The 13,285-nt window shown below is 40.1% G+C and overlaps 1 protein-coding gene across 3 annotated transcripts in view; it reads left to right on the top strand.

The window, feature by feature from the left end:
- The first annotated feature begins 1,919 nt into the window (after nucleotides 1-1,919).
- FERMT1 (FERM domain containing kindlin 1) overlaps nucleotides 1,920-13,285 on the top strand; it is a 61,604-nt gene continuing 50,238 nt past the window's right edge. The window contains exons 1-3 of one of the 3 annotated variants that reach the window (XM_024123587.3): nucleotides 1,920-2,216; nucleotides 7,007-7,175; nucleotides 9,264-9,497. In XM_024123587.3, the coding sequence (XP_023979355.1) occupies nucleotides 7,025-7,175; nucleotides 9,264-9,497 (385 nt within the window). In that variant the 5' untranslated portion in view covers nucleotides 1,920-2,216; nucleotides 7,007-7,024. Of the gene's footprint in view, nucleotides 2,217-7,006; nucleotides 7,176-9,263; nucleotides 9,498-13,285 lie in introns of those variants that run through there. The other 2 variants (XM_024123586.3, XM_055090357.1) reach the window with 2 other exon arrangements.

Here is a 13,285-nt window from a genome sequence, read left to right as displayed (position 1 = left end):
CATCATATTATGATACGAAGATAAAGTCTGTGCCTAATCTGAGCATTCTCAGCACTTGTTTTGGTGTCTAGCTCACAGTTATACAGTGGCTGAATGAATAAATAAGCTTATTCATTGCTTGATGAGTATGTATGGATTAAATAACAGACTCAAAGTGTTGATTCTGCTTGTTTTTAAGAGGGATTAAGGTGAGTATTGCTTGTTTATATATGTATGAAATTTTGAAGTCCAGAATATACTTTTTAATACACTTCTAAACTAGAACCTTAGGGGATGAGTTGGACCTGCATCACAATAATAACTAGGTAGTAAAAAAAAAAAAAAAAGCCTAGGACATTCAATATGGATGAAACTAAAAAATATAATGCTGAACAAAAGAAACCAGACACAAAATAGCATACATCATCCAATTCCATTCATGTATGGTACAAACATCAGCAAAACCCATCTGAGGATTAGAAGTCAGGATAATGGTTACTCTTGGTGAGGGGTGGTAGTAACTAACAGGTGGGATTAGGGGACTTCCGGGGACTGGCAATGTCCTGTTTCTTGATCAGAATTTCATTACACAGGTGTGTTCAGTATGTGAAAATTCATCAGCTGTATATTTATGATTTGTGTTCTTGTGTATAAATATATAATATTTCCATTAAAAAGCTTAAAAAAGAACTCAGGCCAAGCAGAAAGCTTAAAACCAGTTAAATTCTTTAGCGCAATTCAGGTATTTTCAACTAAAATGGAAAACCAATTTGGCGTAAAGAAAGCCTATATCATATCCAAGATCCTGAAGACAGTCTATGGTCTAATCAACCATGCACAGTCTCCAGAAAGCAAGTCTTAGACACTTTCTGCCCCAAATAAGTGCATATTTGCTCAGTCAGTATTAGGCATGCAGGGAAGTCAGACCAGATGACAGCTGACCACTTTCCTATAGTTGACAAACTCTACCAAATTAGGAAATTCAGTTTCAAATTTTTTAATCATTTTAATTATAAAATCCCAATTTGCTGACGGTTGTTCAACTGACCTTTTAAAATTAAATGTAAAGTACTTTCAAAACCATAATAATGGCTGAATATGGTAATGTCCAAGCAAAAACAAAGATTCCACCTCTAAATTTTACAACATCTTAAATTAATATTTAAGTTATCAAAAGCTTTATGTACTTGACAAAAATAATAAAGACTATTATACCGCATAAAACTCCTCCATGGACTGAATGCAATTCTGGTGGTGGGAATTCCATCCCTTTACCCATTTTACAGATGAGAAAACAATAATTTCCTGTCTATTTTATAACCACTGTATCCTCAAAGCTCAGCCCCTGGCCTGGTGCATGGTAAACACTCAACAAAAGTGTGTAATTTGGGCGAAGGAGGCTTGGAGAGGTTGTGTAACTTCCCTAAGGTCACCCACCCTTCCTGCTCTCTTCGGATGTGAATCCGACAGGAGGGTGAGCGGAGGGCTGGGTGGTGAATGTGAGGTGAGCCACCCAGACTTCCGCGAGGGGCGGGGCCTTGGGTTCCCCCAGGGTCTTCCATCGTGCATGTTTGGGGTGCCTCACCCTTCTCAGGGGTTTACACCACCCTCTTACTCAGAGATGAACCGCTTTTGTTTCTTCCACCTGGCGACCACAGATCCTCCAGGCTCTCTAGAGGGGAGGCGGATGTTCCCACCTGAAGCCGGGGCTCCTGGCGCGTGGACGCACCCCGGGGTGTGAGTGACTGGTACACCCTGAGGGCGGAGAAGTAGCAGGACCTTAATCACCGGGCTAGTCCTGGGCGGGCCTCGGGGAACCGGGAAACTGGAGGCGGTCTAAGGGAGGGTGGGCAGGATGAGAGGTCGCAAGAGGGGCACCGGGCTGAGCCTCCGCCGGGTTCTCCCCGCCCTCTCGCCGCACGGTAGCCCGGCGACCACCCTTAGCCCGTGAAGTCTGCGGAGCGCCTCCTCCCCGGGCAGGGGGACCTGGCAGGCGGGGGCTGGGCGTGCAGCCTCCTGCCCGCTGTGCTGGCCGGCCTTGCCCCGGGGGCCGCGCGGGGCGGAGACTGGGCGGCGGGGGAGGGCGCCAGTCTAGGTGGCAGATCCGCGCGCAGCCCTCGCCAGATGAACCTCGCGGAGCAGCTGCCGCCACCGCGCGCCCCTGTCTCGGCCGCAGGGGCCTCTGGCCGGGTCTCCAGGGGGCAGCGACTCCGCACGCCGCAGGCTCCGGAAAGGAGGTGGGTGGCGAGGGGCCGGGACCAGGCGGGGAGGGGAGGCTGCGATGGGCACCAGTGGTTCCCGAGACCCCCGTCCCTGCCTTTCTACAGCCCCTTGCACTTAAATGGCTGCCGAATTAAAAACCGCGTCCTCCTCTTGTGACCACCTTCTCCGTCCTTATGTATCTGGCTGCGCAAAGTAAACTCTGCGTCCAGCCGCGGGTACTGCCTTTATGGGGGTAGGGGGCAGGTTTCTACCCACCCACCACACTCCCCTGGGCCCCAGGGCCCTGCAGAACTGGCAAAAGACAGGCCAGAGGCCTTCGGACCCACTCATTCTGATCTTCCAGGGGAAGCGTTGGGTCTATTTCCCCCCGTCTTTCTCTCTGTCTGCCTGCCTGCGTCTGTCTGTCTTTCTTGATTGAGTTTTCTATAAAGGACCCGAGGAAGTGGGCAACTGGGCTTCCCCAGAGGAAGGCAGGTCTGGTGGTGCGCTATGCTTCTTGTTCTGGTCTGTAACTTATATGTGCTTTCCTCAACAAGTAACAGCTTGCTGAACGTGAGAAGTTCGCTCAAAAAGGCGCAGAAAAGATAGGAGAGGAATGTGGGGAAACCAGATTGCCTAATTTTAGCCAGAATTTCGCTGTAAGGGAATCACCATTTATTGCCTAAATGAGAAGTGTTTTGATTGCCCAGGTTAGGAAAAGAAAAAACCCTCTGTCTGATTGCTCACGAAACAAGCAGTAAGGAGTCACCTTAAAAGTAAGGTTATTTTCTTTATGTACAAAACATTTTAAATAACAAAACCTCAAATCATAGCATTTTAGAAATTGTAAGGATCTTAAAATCAAATACGTCAATGGCGTGTTATGAGTTTTTCTATGAAAGAGTTATCTTTATTGTGTCCTCACTGGGAAAGATTTATGTTAGTAGGAATGCTTAGTGAAGGTACTGAGAGTTTAGCTCAGAGTTTTAAGAGTTGTACAATATATCCTTGTAGCTTATTTTATTTTTAAAAATTTTTTTTATTGTAGTAAAATTGTTTTACAATGTTGTGTTAGTTTTGGCTGCTTATTTCTTTTATACATAATATTTGTACCTCTTAATTTCCTTTACCTATCTTGCCCCTCCCCCCTTTCCTCTCCCCACTGGTAACCACTAGTTTGTTCTGTAAATCTGTGAGTCTGTTTCCTTTTTGTTATATTCACTAGTTTGTTTTATTTTTTTAATTCCACGTATAAGTGATATTGTACAGTATTTGTATTTCTCTGTCTGACTTATTTCAATCAACATAATACCCTCCAAGTCCATCCATGCTTTGCAAATGGCAAAATTTCATTTTTTTATGGCTAATATTCCATTCCACATCTTCTTTATCCACTCATCTGTTGATGGACACTTAAGTTGCTTCCATATCTATTGTAAATAATGCTGCTATGAACATTGGAGTGTATGTATCTTTTCTAATTGGTGTTTTCGGTTGTTTTGTTTTGTTTCTGATATATACATAGGAGTGTAATTGCTGGGTCATGTGGTAGTTCTATTTTTAGTTTTTTGAGAAACCGCCATACTGTTTTCCACAGTGGCTACACCAATTTACATTCCCACCAACAGTGTAGGAGGGTTCCCTTTTCTCCACATCCTTGCCAACATTTGTTATATGTAGTCTTTTTGATAATAGCCATTCTGACAGGTATGAGGCAATATCTCACTGTGGTTTTAATTTGCATTTTCCTGATGATTAACATGTTGAGCATCTTTTCCTGTGCCTGTTGGCCATCTATATGTCTACTTTGGAGAAATGTCTATTTAGGTCTTCTGCCCATTTTTTGAATAGGTTGTGTTGTTTTTGCTTTTGTTTTTGTTTTTTAATTGAGCTGTATAAGCTGTTTGTATATTTTGGAAATTAATCCCTTGTCTTTTGCATCTTTTACAAATATTTTCTCCTATTCCATAGGTTGTCTTTTCATTTTGTTTATGGTTTCCTTTGCCATACAAAAGCTTTTAAGTCTAATTAGGTCCCATTTGTTTATTTCATTTGCTTTAGGAGACAGATCCAAAAAAATATTGCTACAATTCAAGTCAAGGAGTGTTCTGCCTATGGTTTCTTCTAGGAGTTTTATGGTTTCTGATTATATTTAGGTCTTTAATCCATTTTGAGTTTATTTTTGTATATGTTGTTAGAGAGTGTTCTAATTTCATTCTTTTACATGTAGGTGTCCAGTTTTCCCAGCACCACTTATTGAAGAGACTATTTTTTCTCCATTGTATATTCTTGCCTCCCTTGTTGTGGATTAACTGACAAGTGTGTGGGTTTATTTTGGGGCTCTCTGTTCTATTCCATTGATCTATGTGTCTGTTTTTGTACCAGTCCCATACTGTTTCAATTATTGTAACTTTGTAGTATAGTCTGAAGTCAGGGAGCATGATTCCTCCATCTCTGTTCTTCTTTTTCAAGATCGTTTTGGCTATTCGGGGTCTTTTGTGTTTCCATACAAATTTTAAAATTATTTGTCCTAGTTCTGTGAAAAATGCCATTGCTATTTTGATAGAGATTGAATTGACTCTATAGATTGCCTTGGGTGGTATGGTCATTTTAACAATATTAATTCTTCTAATCCATGAATATGGTATATCTTTCCATCTGTTTGTGCTGTCTTCAATTTCTTTCTTCAGTGTCTTATAGTTTTCCAAGTATAGATCTTTTACCTCCTTAGGTTGGTTTATTACTAGGTATTTTATTCTTTTTGATGTAGTGGTAAATATGATTGTTTCCTTAATTTCTCTGATAATTCATTGTTCGTGTATAGAAATGCAACAGATTACTGTATATATATATTTTGTGGTCTGTAACATTACTGAATTCATTGATGAGCTCTAGTAGTTTTTTGGTGACTTCTTTAGGATTTTTTATGTATAGTATCATGTCATCTACAAAAAGTGACAGTTTTACTGCTTCCTTTCCAACTTAGCTTCCTTTTATTTCTTTTTCTTGTCTGATTGCTGTGGCTAGGTCTTCCAATACTATGTTGTATAAAAGTGGCTAGAGTGGGCATCCTTGTCTTGTTCCTGATCTTAGAGGGAAATACTTTCAGCTTTTCACCATTGAGTATGATTTTAGCTGTGAGTTCATCATATATGGCCTTTATTATGTTAAGGTACGTTCCCTCTATGCCCACTTTCTGCAGACCTTCTGAGAGGTCACCATAGTCCTGGCTTAATAAGTGATCTAGTTAGTTTGAAGGGAGGAACTGAGTCCTGGAGCTAATTTTTCAAGTCGCTGTTGCAATTTGAGGGTGTGAGAGGAAGACCAGCATTAGCTGGAGCTTGTTATGAGTGCAGGGTTTCCACATCCACCCCAGACCTGCTGACTAGAACCTGCATGTTAATAAGATCCTGCTGAATAGAATCTGCATATTAATAAGGTTCTCAGGGTTCGTGTGCACTTTCCATTAGAGAAGCCCTTTCCTGGGCCGTTTGCATGCACAGATGTTTCTCAAAAACAGGTCTTATGAAAACATAGATTTCTCATAAGCTGTCTTTACCTAGCAAAGTGAAAAACATTTGTTATCACTTAAATGACTGATTTTTATTTTAAATCTTAAAATAGCCAGGAGAGGTAGTACCATTTGCTTTCTATTTAAGAGAGAGCTGACATTTTTAAGTCCTGCCAATTTGGAATCCCAGTGTTCCTATTACCCCCACAACACTCAGTTCTGATACTGCTTAGCTTCTTTCATCATAGTTCCTCCAACGAGGAGAACACTATGGGTTTGAAGTTCTCACCCTTAACTGTACTTTGAAGAGTGGGTTTGTATGTCTGTCACTCCTGTTTTAAATCTGTTGCTAAAGGTGTGTCCAAAAACTTAATTGATGCACTTGTTTATCAACTTCTATATGATATAAAACGGTTACTCAAGTAAATCAAATATCTGGCAATAACTAATGACCTGCATCTCTATGTGCTTAAGATAAAACTACCTTATAAGACTAAAAAAGAAACGATTTTGCTCTATTTTTATTTTTTGAATTTTCATACCAGAAGATGTCATCAGTATTTATGGGAGGAATGTAATAATACATATGTATATACATTAGAGATAAAGATTTTTTTAATATTTATTTATTTGGTTGTGCTGGGTCTTAGTTGTAGCAGGCAGGCTCCTTAGTTGCAGCTCAAGGGCTCCTTAGTTACAGCTTGCTGGCTCCTTAGTTGTAGCATACAAACTCATTGTGGCATGCATGTGAGATCTAGTTCCCTGACCAGGGATCGAACCTGAGCCCCCTGCATTGGGAGCACTGAGTCTTAACCACTGCACCACCAGGGAAGTCCCAAGATAAAGATTTTAATTTCCTTTTTTAAAATCAGTTCTATTGAGGTATAATTTGCATACAACAAAATACATCAAAGTGTACATTTAAATTCAATGCATTTTATTGTATACAAATTATACTTCAATAAAGTTGATTTTTTTTTAAGTGTCAAGGATTGCCATGATTTGTTGCCTATTGCTAAAATAGTTCAGAGAAGGTCAAGAAAAGTCAGTAGAGAGGGATGGATGCACTGGACAGGCACAGAAAATAGCCAGCTAGACCTGGGAGGGTGGAAAAATGAAGTACATAAATTTAGAAGGCTTGAGATCATTCTTATAAGAGTTTTTGTCTTTAAAGTTAAGATGCTGAATTTAATATCAGAAACCCTATGGCATTTTTGAAGAGGGGGCTAAAATGGGGGAAAATAAGTTTTGCTCTGCAAGGTCTGCTTGGCGAGTCCCAGTCTCCTTCTGATCTGTCTGCCTTTTTACACACAGACACCTGCATTTGCCACAATGCTCTCATCCAGTGACTTTGCATCTGCTTCTTGGGAGCTCGTGATTCAAGTTGACCATCCAAATGAAGAGGAGCAGAAGGATGTCACACTGAGAGTGTCTGGAGACCTGCACATTGGGGGAGTGATGCTCAAGTTAGTGGAACAGATCAGTAAGTTGCTGCTTCTTTATGGTTTCTCTACATTTGAAACCCTCTCTGTTGCATCACCACTAAATGGCTGAACTGGATTGTCTGACCATCTAAATTTTTTTTTTTTTTTTTTTTTTTGCGGTACGCGGGCCTCTCACCGCTGTGGCCTCTCCCATTGAGGAGCACAGGCTCCGGACGCGCAGGCTCAGCGGCCATGGCTCACGGGCCTAGACACTCTGCGGCATGTGGGATCTTCCCAGACCGGGGCACGAACCCGCGTCCCCTGCATCAGCAGGCAGACTCCCAACCACTGCGCCACCAGGGAAGCCCTAAATTTTTTTGATCATCCATCTTGTAATGGCCCCTGCCTGCAAGAGGAAGAGAAATGGGAAGCCCTAAAGGAGCCCAAACCACCCCCTGACCCCCAATGTGAAAATTTGAGTCTTTGGTGGCAAACTAAAGCTCCCCAGTAGGTGTAAAAACCTATTTGCACAAGAACGGGGACCCCTTCCATGGTGACTTTAGACCACACCTGGGGCCTTAGATTATTGTGTGATTCTCTGTTAATGCTTGATTGCTCCATGATGCAGGCAGCCTAGTGCCAATATGTCTTTTAACATTGTCCACCATTTGCTACTCACCCTGTTTAAAACAAGGAAAGAAGTCTTCAGGGTCAAAGTCTTCACATCACGAGTCAACATGAGGTACCTAGAATTTAATAATGTTCTATTTTCTTTGTATTTATTTTTTGTCTTCTACTTACGACCACAGATGTTAGCTTATCATTTATACTAGTGATATAAAGTATTTTTAAGTAAGCTTTCATTGGAGTATCATATACATACAGAAAAGTGCACTTATTATAAGTGTACAGTTCAGTGAATTTTCACAAAGTCATATAACCACCACCCAGATCAAGAAAGAGAATATTACCTGTTCCCCCACCCAAGTCCCACACCTAACCCCTCCCAGCCACTGCCCCACCAAGGGTAACCACTATCGTGAATTCTTACTCCATAGGAATAATTTTACTTGTTTTCACACTGTATATAAGTGGAATTATACAGGATAATATACTCTTAGGCATCTGCTTTCTTTCCTGCCACATTATGTCTGTGAGATTTAACCATGCTATTGCATATAGTTTGGGTTCATTGATTCTCATTGCTGTAAAATATTCCATTGTATGATTATGCCACAATTTATCCATTTACCTATTGATAGATATTTGAATTGTTTCCATTTAGGGGCTTTTACAGATAGTACCTGTCTTTTGGTGACTATATAGTACATGCATTTCTAATGGGTATATAGCTCAGAGAAAAATTACTGAATAGGACTTTCCAAAGTAGTTATAGCATTTATACTTCGTCTAATGGCACTGAGAGAAAGGTTTTCTAATTTAAATAGAGAGAAAGAAAGAGGGAGAAACTATTTTTTAAGTAAATAAAAATACCGGTGGCTCTTAATTTAGCAAAATAAAAGATTTAATATTGACTCTAACATTGGCAAAGGGGAAAGATTCAACCTAGATGCCAAGGGGCATTGAAGAAGGGGAAGAATTCAATGTTGATGCTACCATTAAGAGAGAAAATATTCAGCTCTGATTTCAATGTAAACACTTTGGAAACTGGGAATATGGTGGAACTAATAAGAGATAGACATTCCTGAGAAGAGTGAAATGTCAGCTTCCCAGTACTTCTGCATGGAATTTGATTGGGAACTGTTGATATTACCTTGTGGAGGGATTCATTTCTATTAGAGAAATAATCTTGATTAAACAGAGGTGATGCTCCTGGCCTTCCCAGAAAGGACCATGGCACCAAAGGACTTGGGAGAAGATAACTTTAGTACTTCATCAGGAACAAAAATTGTATGTTTCTCTTCCTTCCATAGTATTTAAATATAAAGAAGGTAAGGTTCAGTCTGTCTTCTACCTGCCCCACCTTAGGGACTTTGACAAGAAGCCAAGAATGATGAAACCTTGGGTTGGAGGAGGAGGTGGGAGCTGAAGACCAGTGTTGGCTTCAGTTTTGCACACAAAGGACTTGACTCTGGGGTGCGAGTGCTCACTCTTACTTTACTGCACTGTGTTCTCCGTTCTTGCAGACATAGCCCAGGACTGGTCAGACTTTGCCCTTTGGTGGGAACAGAAACACTGCTGGCTTCTGAAAACACACTGGACCCTGGACAAATGTGGGGTCCAGGCAGATGCAAAGCTTCTCTTCACCCCTCAGCATAAAATGCTTCGCCTCCGCCTGCCCAACATGAAGACAGTGCGACTGCGAGTCAGTTTCTCGGCCGTGGTCTTCAGAGCGGTCAGTGATATCTGCAGAGCCCTGAGTGAGTTCCCGCAGGCACCTGCGCCCTCTGGACCCTCAGCAGAGGAGGACAGGAAAATACGTGCACTTCTGTCCACAAGCAGTTTGTTGGCTTTACAGAACACGTCCCTTATTAGGAGCATACATTTCGAGCCCAGTTCTGGAGACTTTAGCCATTTAAGTGAAGTTAAACCAAATAGAACATTATTGGAATAAATCAGATTTACTTCCACAAAGTTTAAAACTATTTCAAAAGAGATTTGTAAACAGAAGAGACAACCGCATTAAGATTTCACCCCCAAAACTCATTTCTCTAAGCCATACTGAAATCATCATTATATTTAAGACAAAAAAAGAGTTCCATTAAATTATTATCACCATAGAGCCAATGTGTCTTTACTGTTTTTGAGATAATGGTGATGCACTGTCTTAATTGCTTCCCTAACATTTGGCTCCAGTAAATAACTCGGTCCGCAAACATCATTTGTGAAGTTTATTTTAAGCAGAAAAGTACACTTAATTATGGATCAGAAATAACAGCCATTAGAGACAACACTGTCCAAACCTGGGACTTCCATAATAGGAGCAAATCCTGGGTCAGGAAGGTGTTCTTATTTTATATTTTTTGAAAGTGTGTAGGTATATTCTTGAGTTCCAAGGCAAAGATTTAGTATTGGAACACACTATATACAGTATGTGAGTGAGTGATCTATCTCCCCATTAAACTGTAAACTGCTCATTCATTCCTTCAACAAATATATATGTATTGGTTTGGCAGGCACTGGGATGAGCGCTAGGGATGGGTTAAGCCATAAAAATAGCCCAAAATCTCTGCCCTCCTTGAGCTTACATTGTAGCATACAGAGACAGAAAATACATCATGTAAAAAATAAGATGTTCAAAGGAGATAGGTAGTGGAGAAAAAAAAGGAAAAAGTATAATAGTATACACAGGATTGAGAGTGCCAGTGTTGGGTAGTGCAGGCTGCTATAGTATTAAATAAGGTGAAGACAGAACCATTTCTTGAGCATGTCTGTGTTCCTAACACCTAGGAGAATGCCTGGCACACATCAGCTGCTTAGTAACTGGTTGTTTGTTTTTTTGTTGGTTTTTTTTTAACATCTTTATTGGAGTATAATTGCTTTACAATGGTGTGTTAGTTTCTGCTTTATAACAAAGTGAATCAGTTATACATATACATATGTTCCCATATCTCTTCCCTCTTGCATCTCCCTGCCTCCCACCCTCCCTATCCCACCCATCTAGGTGGTCACAAACCACTGAGCTGATCTTCCTGTGCTATGCGGCTGCTTCCCACTAGCTATCTATGAAATGTGTCATTTTTAGGTTGCTTTTGCTTTTCTAAAAACGTATCCCTTGCCTAGGTGACAATAAGTGTCTAATATTTTAAAATTTTCTGTATTTATTTGTTCTCAGTTATTATCTTTGTCCATTTCTCTAAAATGGCATTTATTCCTTTTACTGATTTTTTATGCCTTTTATAAATTTGTAAGTGCTTTTTTCTGGGGTATTCTAATTTTTATTTTATTTTATTTTTTTCTAATTTTTATTTTATGTCTTACCCTGTTTGACCTAGAAATGTATTTCTCATTTGAGAGCACCTAAACTTTATATTTTCTTCTCTTTAATCAGTTTAAAATGATTAATTATAAAATAGTTCAGGAAAGTTAAAGAAAAATATACCAAACATTGATGTACATGCTGATTGCAGTTAGCAGACATTATTGGCTTATGCTTTTGCATTAGATCATTTAAAAAAAAATGAAACATTGATAATAGAGTTATTATTAAGCCCCATTTCTGCCCCTTGGTTTGCTCACAGAGGTTACCACCACCTTGAATTTGACAAGTCATCTTTAGTGTGCAAGCTTTTTTTGTACGTTTACTCAGAATGTATTTGTTCTTAAACAATATATAATATCTATTCTATTTGTATGTTTAGGTATTTATGTAAGGATTATGATTCTTTATCTAATCTCACTCTATTCACTTAATATTTTGGGAGACTCCTCTGAATTGGGAGATGTAGATATTGTTTGTCAGTTTATCATGTAACTAGGTGGTATTGATGCTGAAAGCTCAGCCTCTCTGTACTGGTGCTGAATCAAATCTTGGAGACAGAGTTTTGGGTGAAGTAGAAAAGAACAGCTGTATTGCAGGCAAAGGGGGACACAGTGGGCTCCTGCCCCAAAAAGCTATGTGTCCCAATCCCAGAGGATTTGATGAGGGGTTTTACAACAGTGGTTCAAGGGTGGGGTCTCTGACAAGATTAGGGTGTGTTCAAGGTCTGCACTCCTTTAATGTCATCTCAGGTGGTCTGGACTCCTAATCTTGATGAGCTTCTCTGGTCCCTTTAATCTTGCCTCAGGTGCTTTCTTGGCTGATCCTCCCTTGATTAGCAACTGTTCAAATCTGCCCTTTGGAAGGTGACCATATGTGCATGGGTTTATCTCTGGGATTTCTATCCTGTTCCATTGATCTATATTTCTGTTTTTGTGCAGGTACCATACAGTCTTGATTACTGTAGCTTCTTAGTATAGTCTGAAGTCAGGGAGCCTGATCCCTCCAGCTCCATTTTTCATTCTCAAGATTGCTTTGGCTATTCAGGGTCGTTTGTGTTTCCATACAAATTGTGAAGTATTTTGTTCTAGTTCTGTAAAAAATGCCAATGGTAGTTTCATAGGGATTGCATTGACTCTGTAGATTGCTTTGGGTAGTAGAGTCATTTTCACAATGTTGATTCTTCCAATCCAAGAACATGGTATATCTCTCCATCTATTTGTATCATCTTTAATTTCTTTCATCAGTGTCTTACAGTTTTCTGCATACAGGTCTTTTGTCTCCTTAGGTAGGTTTATTCCTACATATTTTATTTTCTCTATGTAGAGCATCATGTCATCTGCAAACAGTGACAGCTTTACTTCTTCTTTTCCGATTTCGATTCCTTTTATTTCATTTTCTTCTCTGATTGCTGTGGCTAAAACTTCCAAAACTATGTTGAATAAGAGTGGTGAGACTAGGCAACCTTGTCTTGTTCCTTATCTTATTGGAAATGGTTTCAGTTTTTCACCGTTGAGGACGATGTTGGCTGTGTGTTTGTCATATACGGCCTTTATTATGTTGAGGAAAGTTCCCTCTATGCCTACTTTCTGCAGAGTTTTTACCATAAATCGGTGTTGAATTTTGTCGAAAGCTTTCTCTGCATCTATTGAGATGATCATATGGTTTTTCTCCTTCAAGTTGTTAATATGGTGTATCACATTGATTGATTTGCTTATATTGAAGAATCCTTGCATTCCTGGAATAAACCCCACTTGATCATGGTGTATGATCCTTTTAATGTGCTGTTGGATTCTGTTTGCTAGTATTTTGCTGAGGATTTTTGCATCTATGTTCATCAGTGATATTGGCCTGTAGTTCTCTTTCTTTGTGACTCTTTGTCTGGTTTGGGAATCAGGGTGATGGTGGCTTCGTAGAATGAGTTTGGGAGTATTCCTCCCTCTGCTATATTTTGGAAGAGCTTGAGAAGGATAGGTGTTAGCTCTTCTCTAAATGTTTGTTAGAATTCGCCTGTGAAGCCATTGGGTCCTGGGCTTTTGTTTGTTGGAAGAATTTTAATCACAGTTTCAATTTCAGTGCTTGTGATTGGTCTGTTCATATTTTCTATTTCTTCCTGGTTCAGTCTCAGCAGGTGTGTGTTTCTAAGAATTTGTCCATTTCTTCCAGGTTGTCCATTTTATTGGCATAGAGTTGCTTGTAGTAATCTCTCATGATCCTTTGTATTTCCGC

The sequence above is a fragment of the Physeter macrocephalus genome, chromosome 14, assembly GCF_002837175.3.
Source record: "Physeter macrocephalus isolate SW-GA chromosome 14, ASM283717v5, whole genome shotgun sequence".
Lineage (NCBI taxonomy): Eukaryota > Metazoa > Chordata > Mammalia > Artiodactyla > Physeteridae > Physeter > Physeter macrocephalus.
This window is presented reverse-complemented; position numbering and strand designations above follow the sequence as displayed.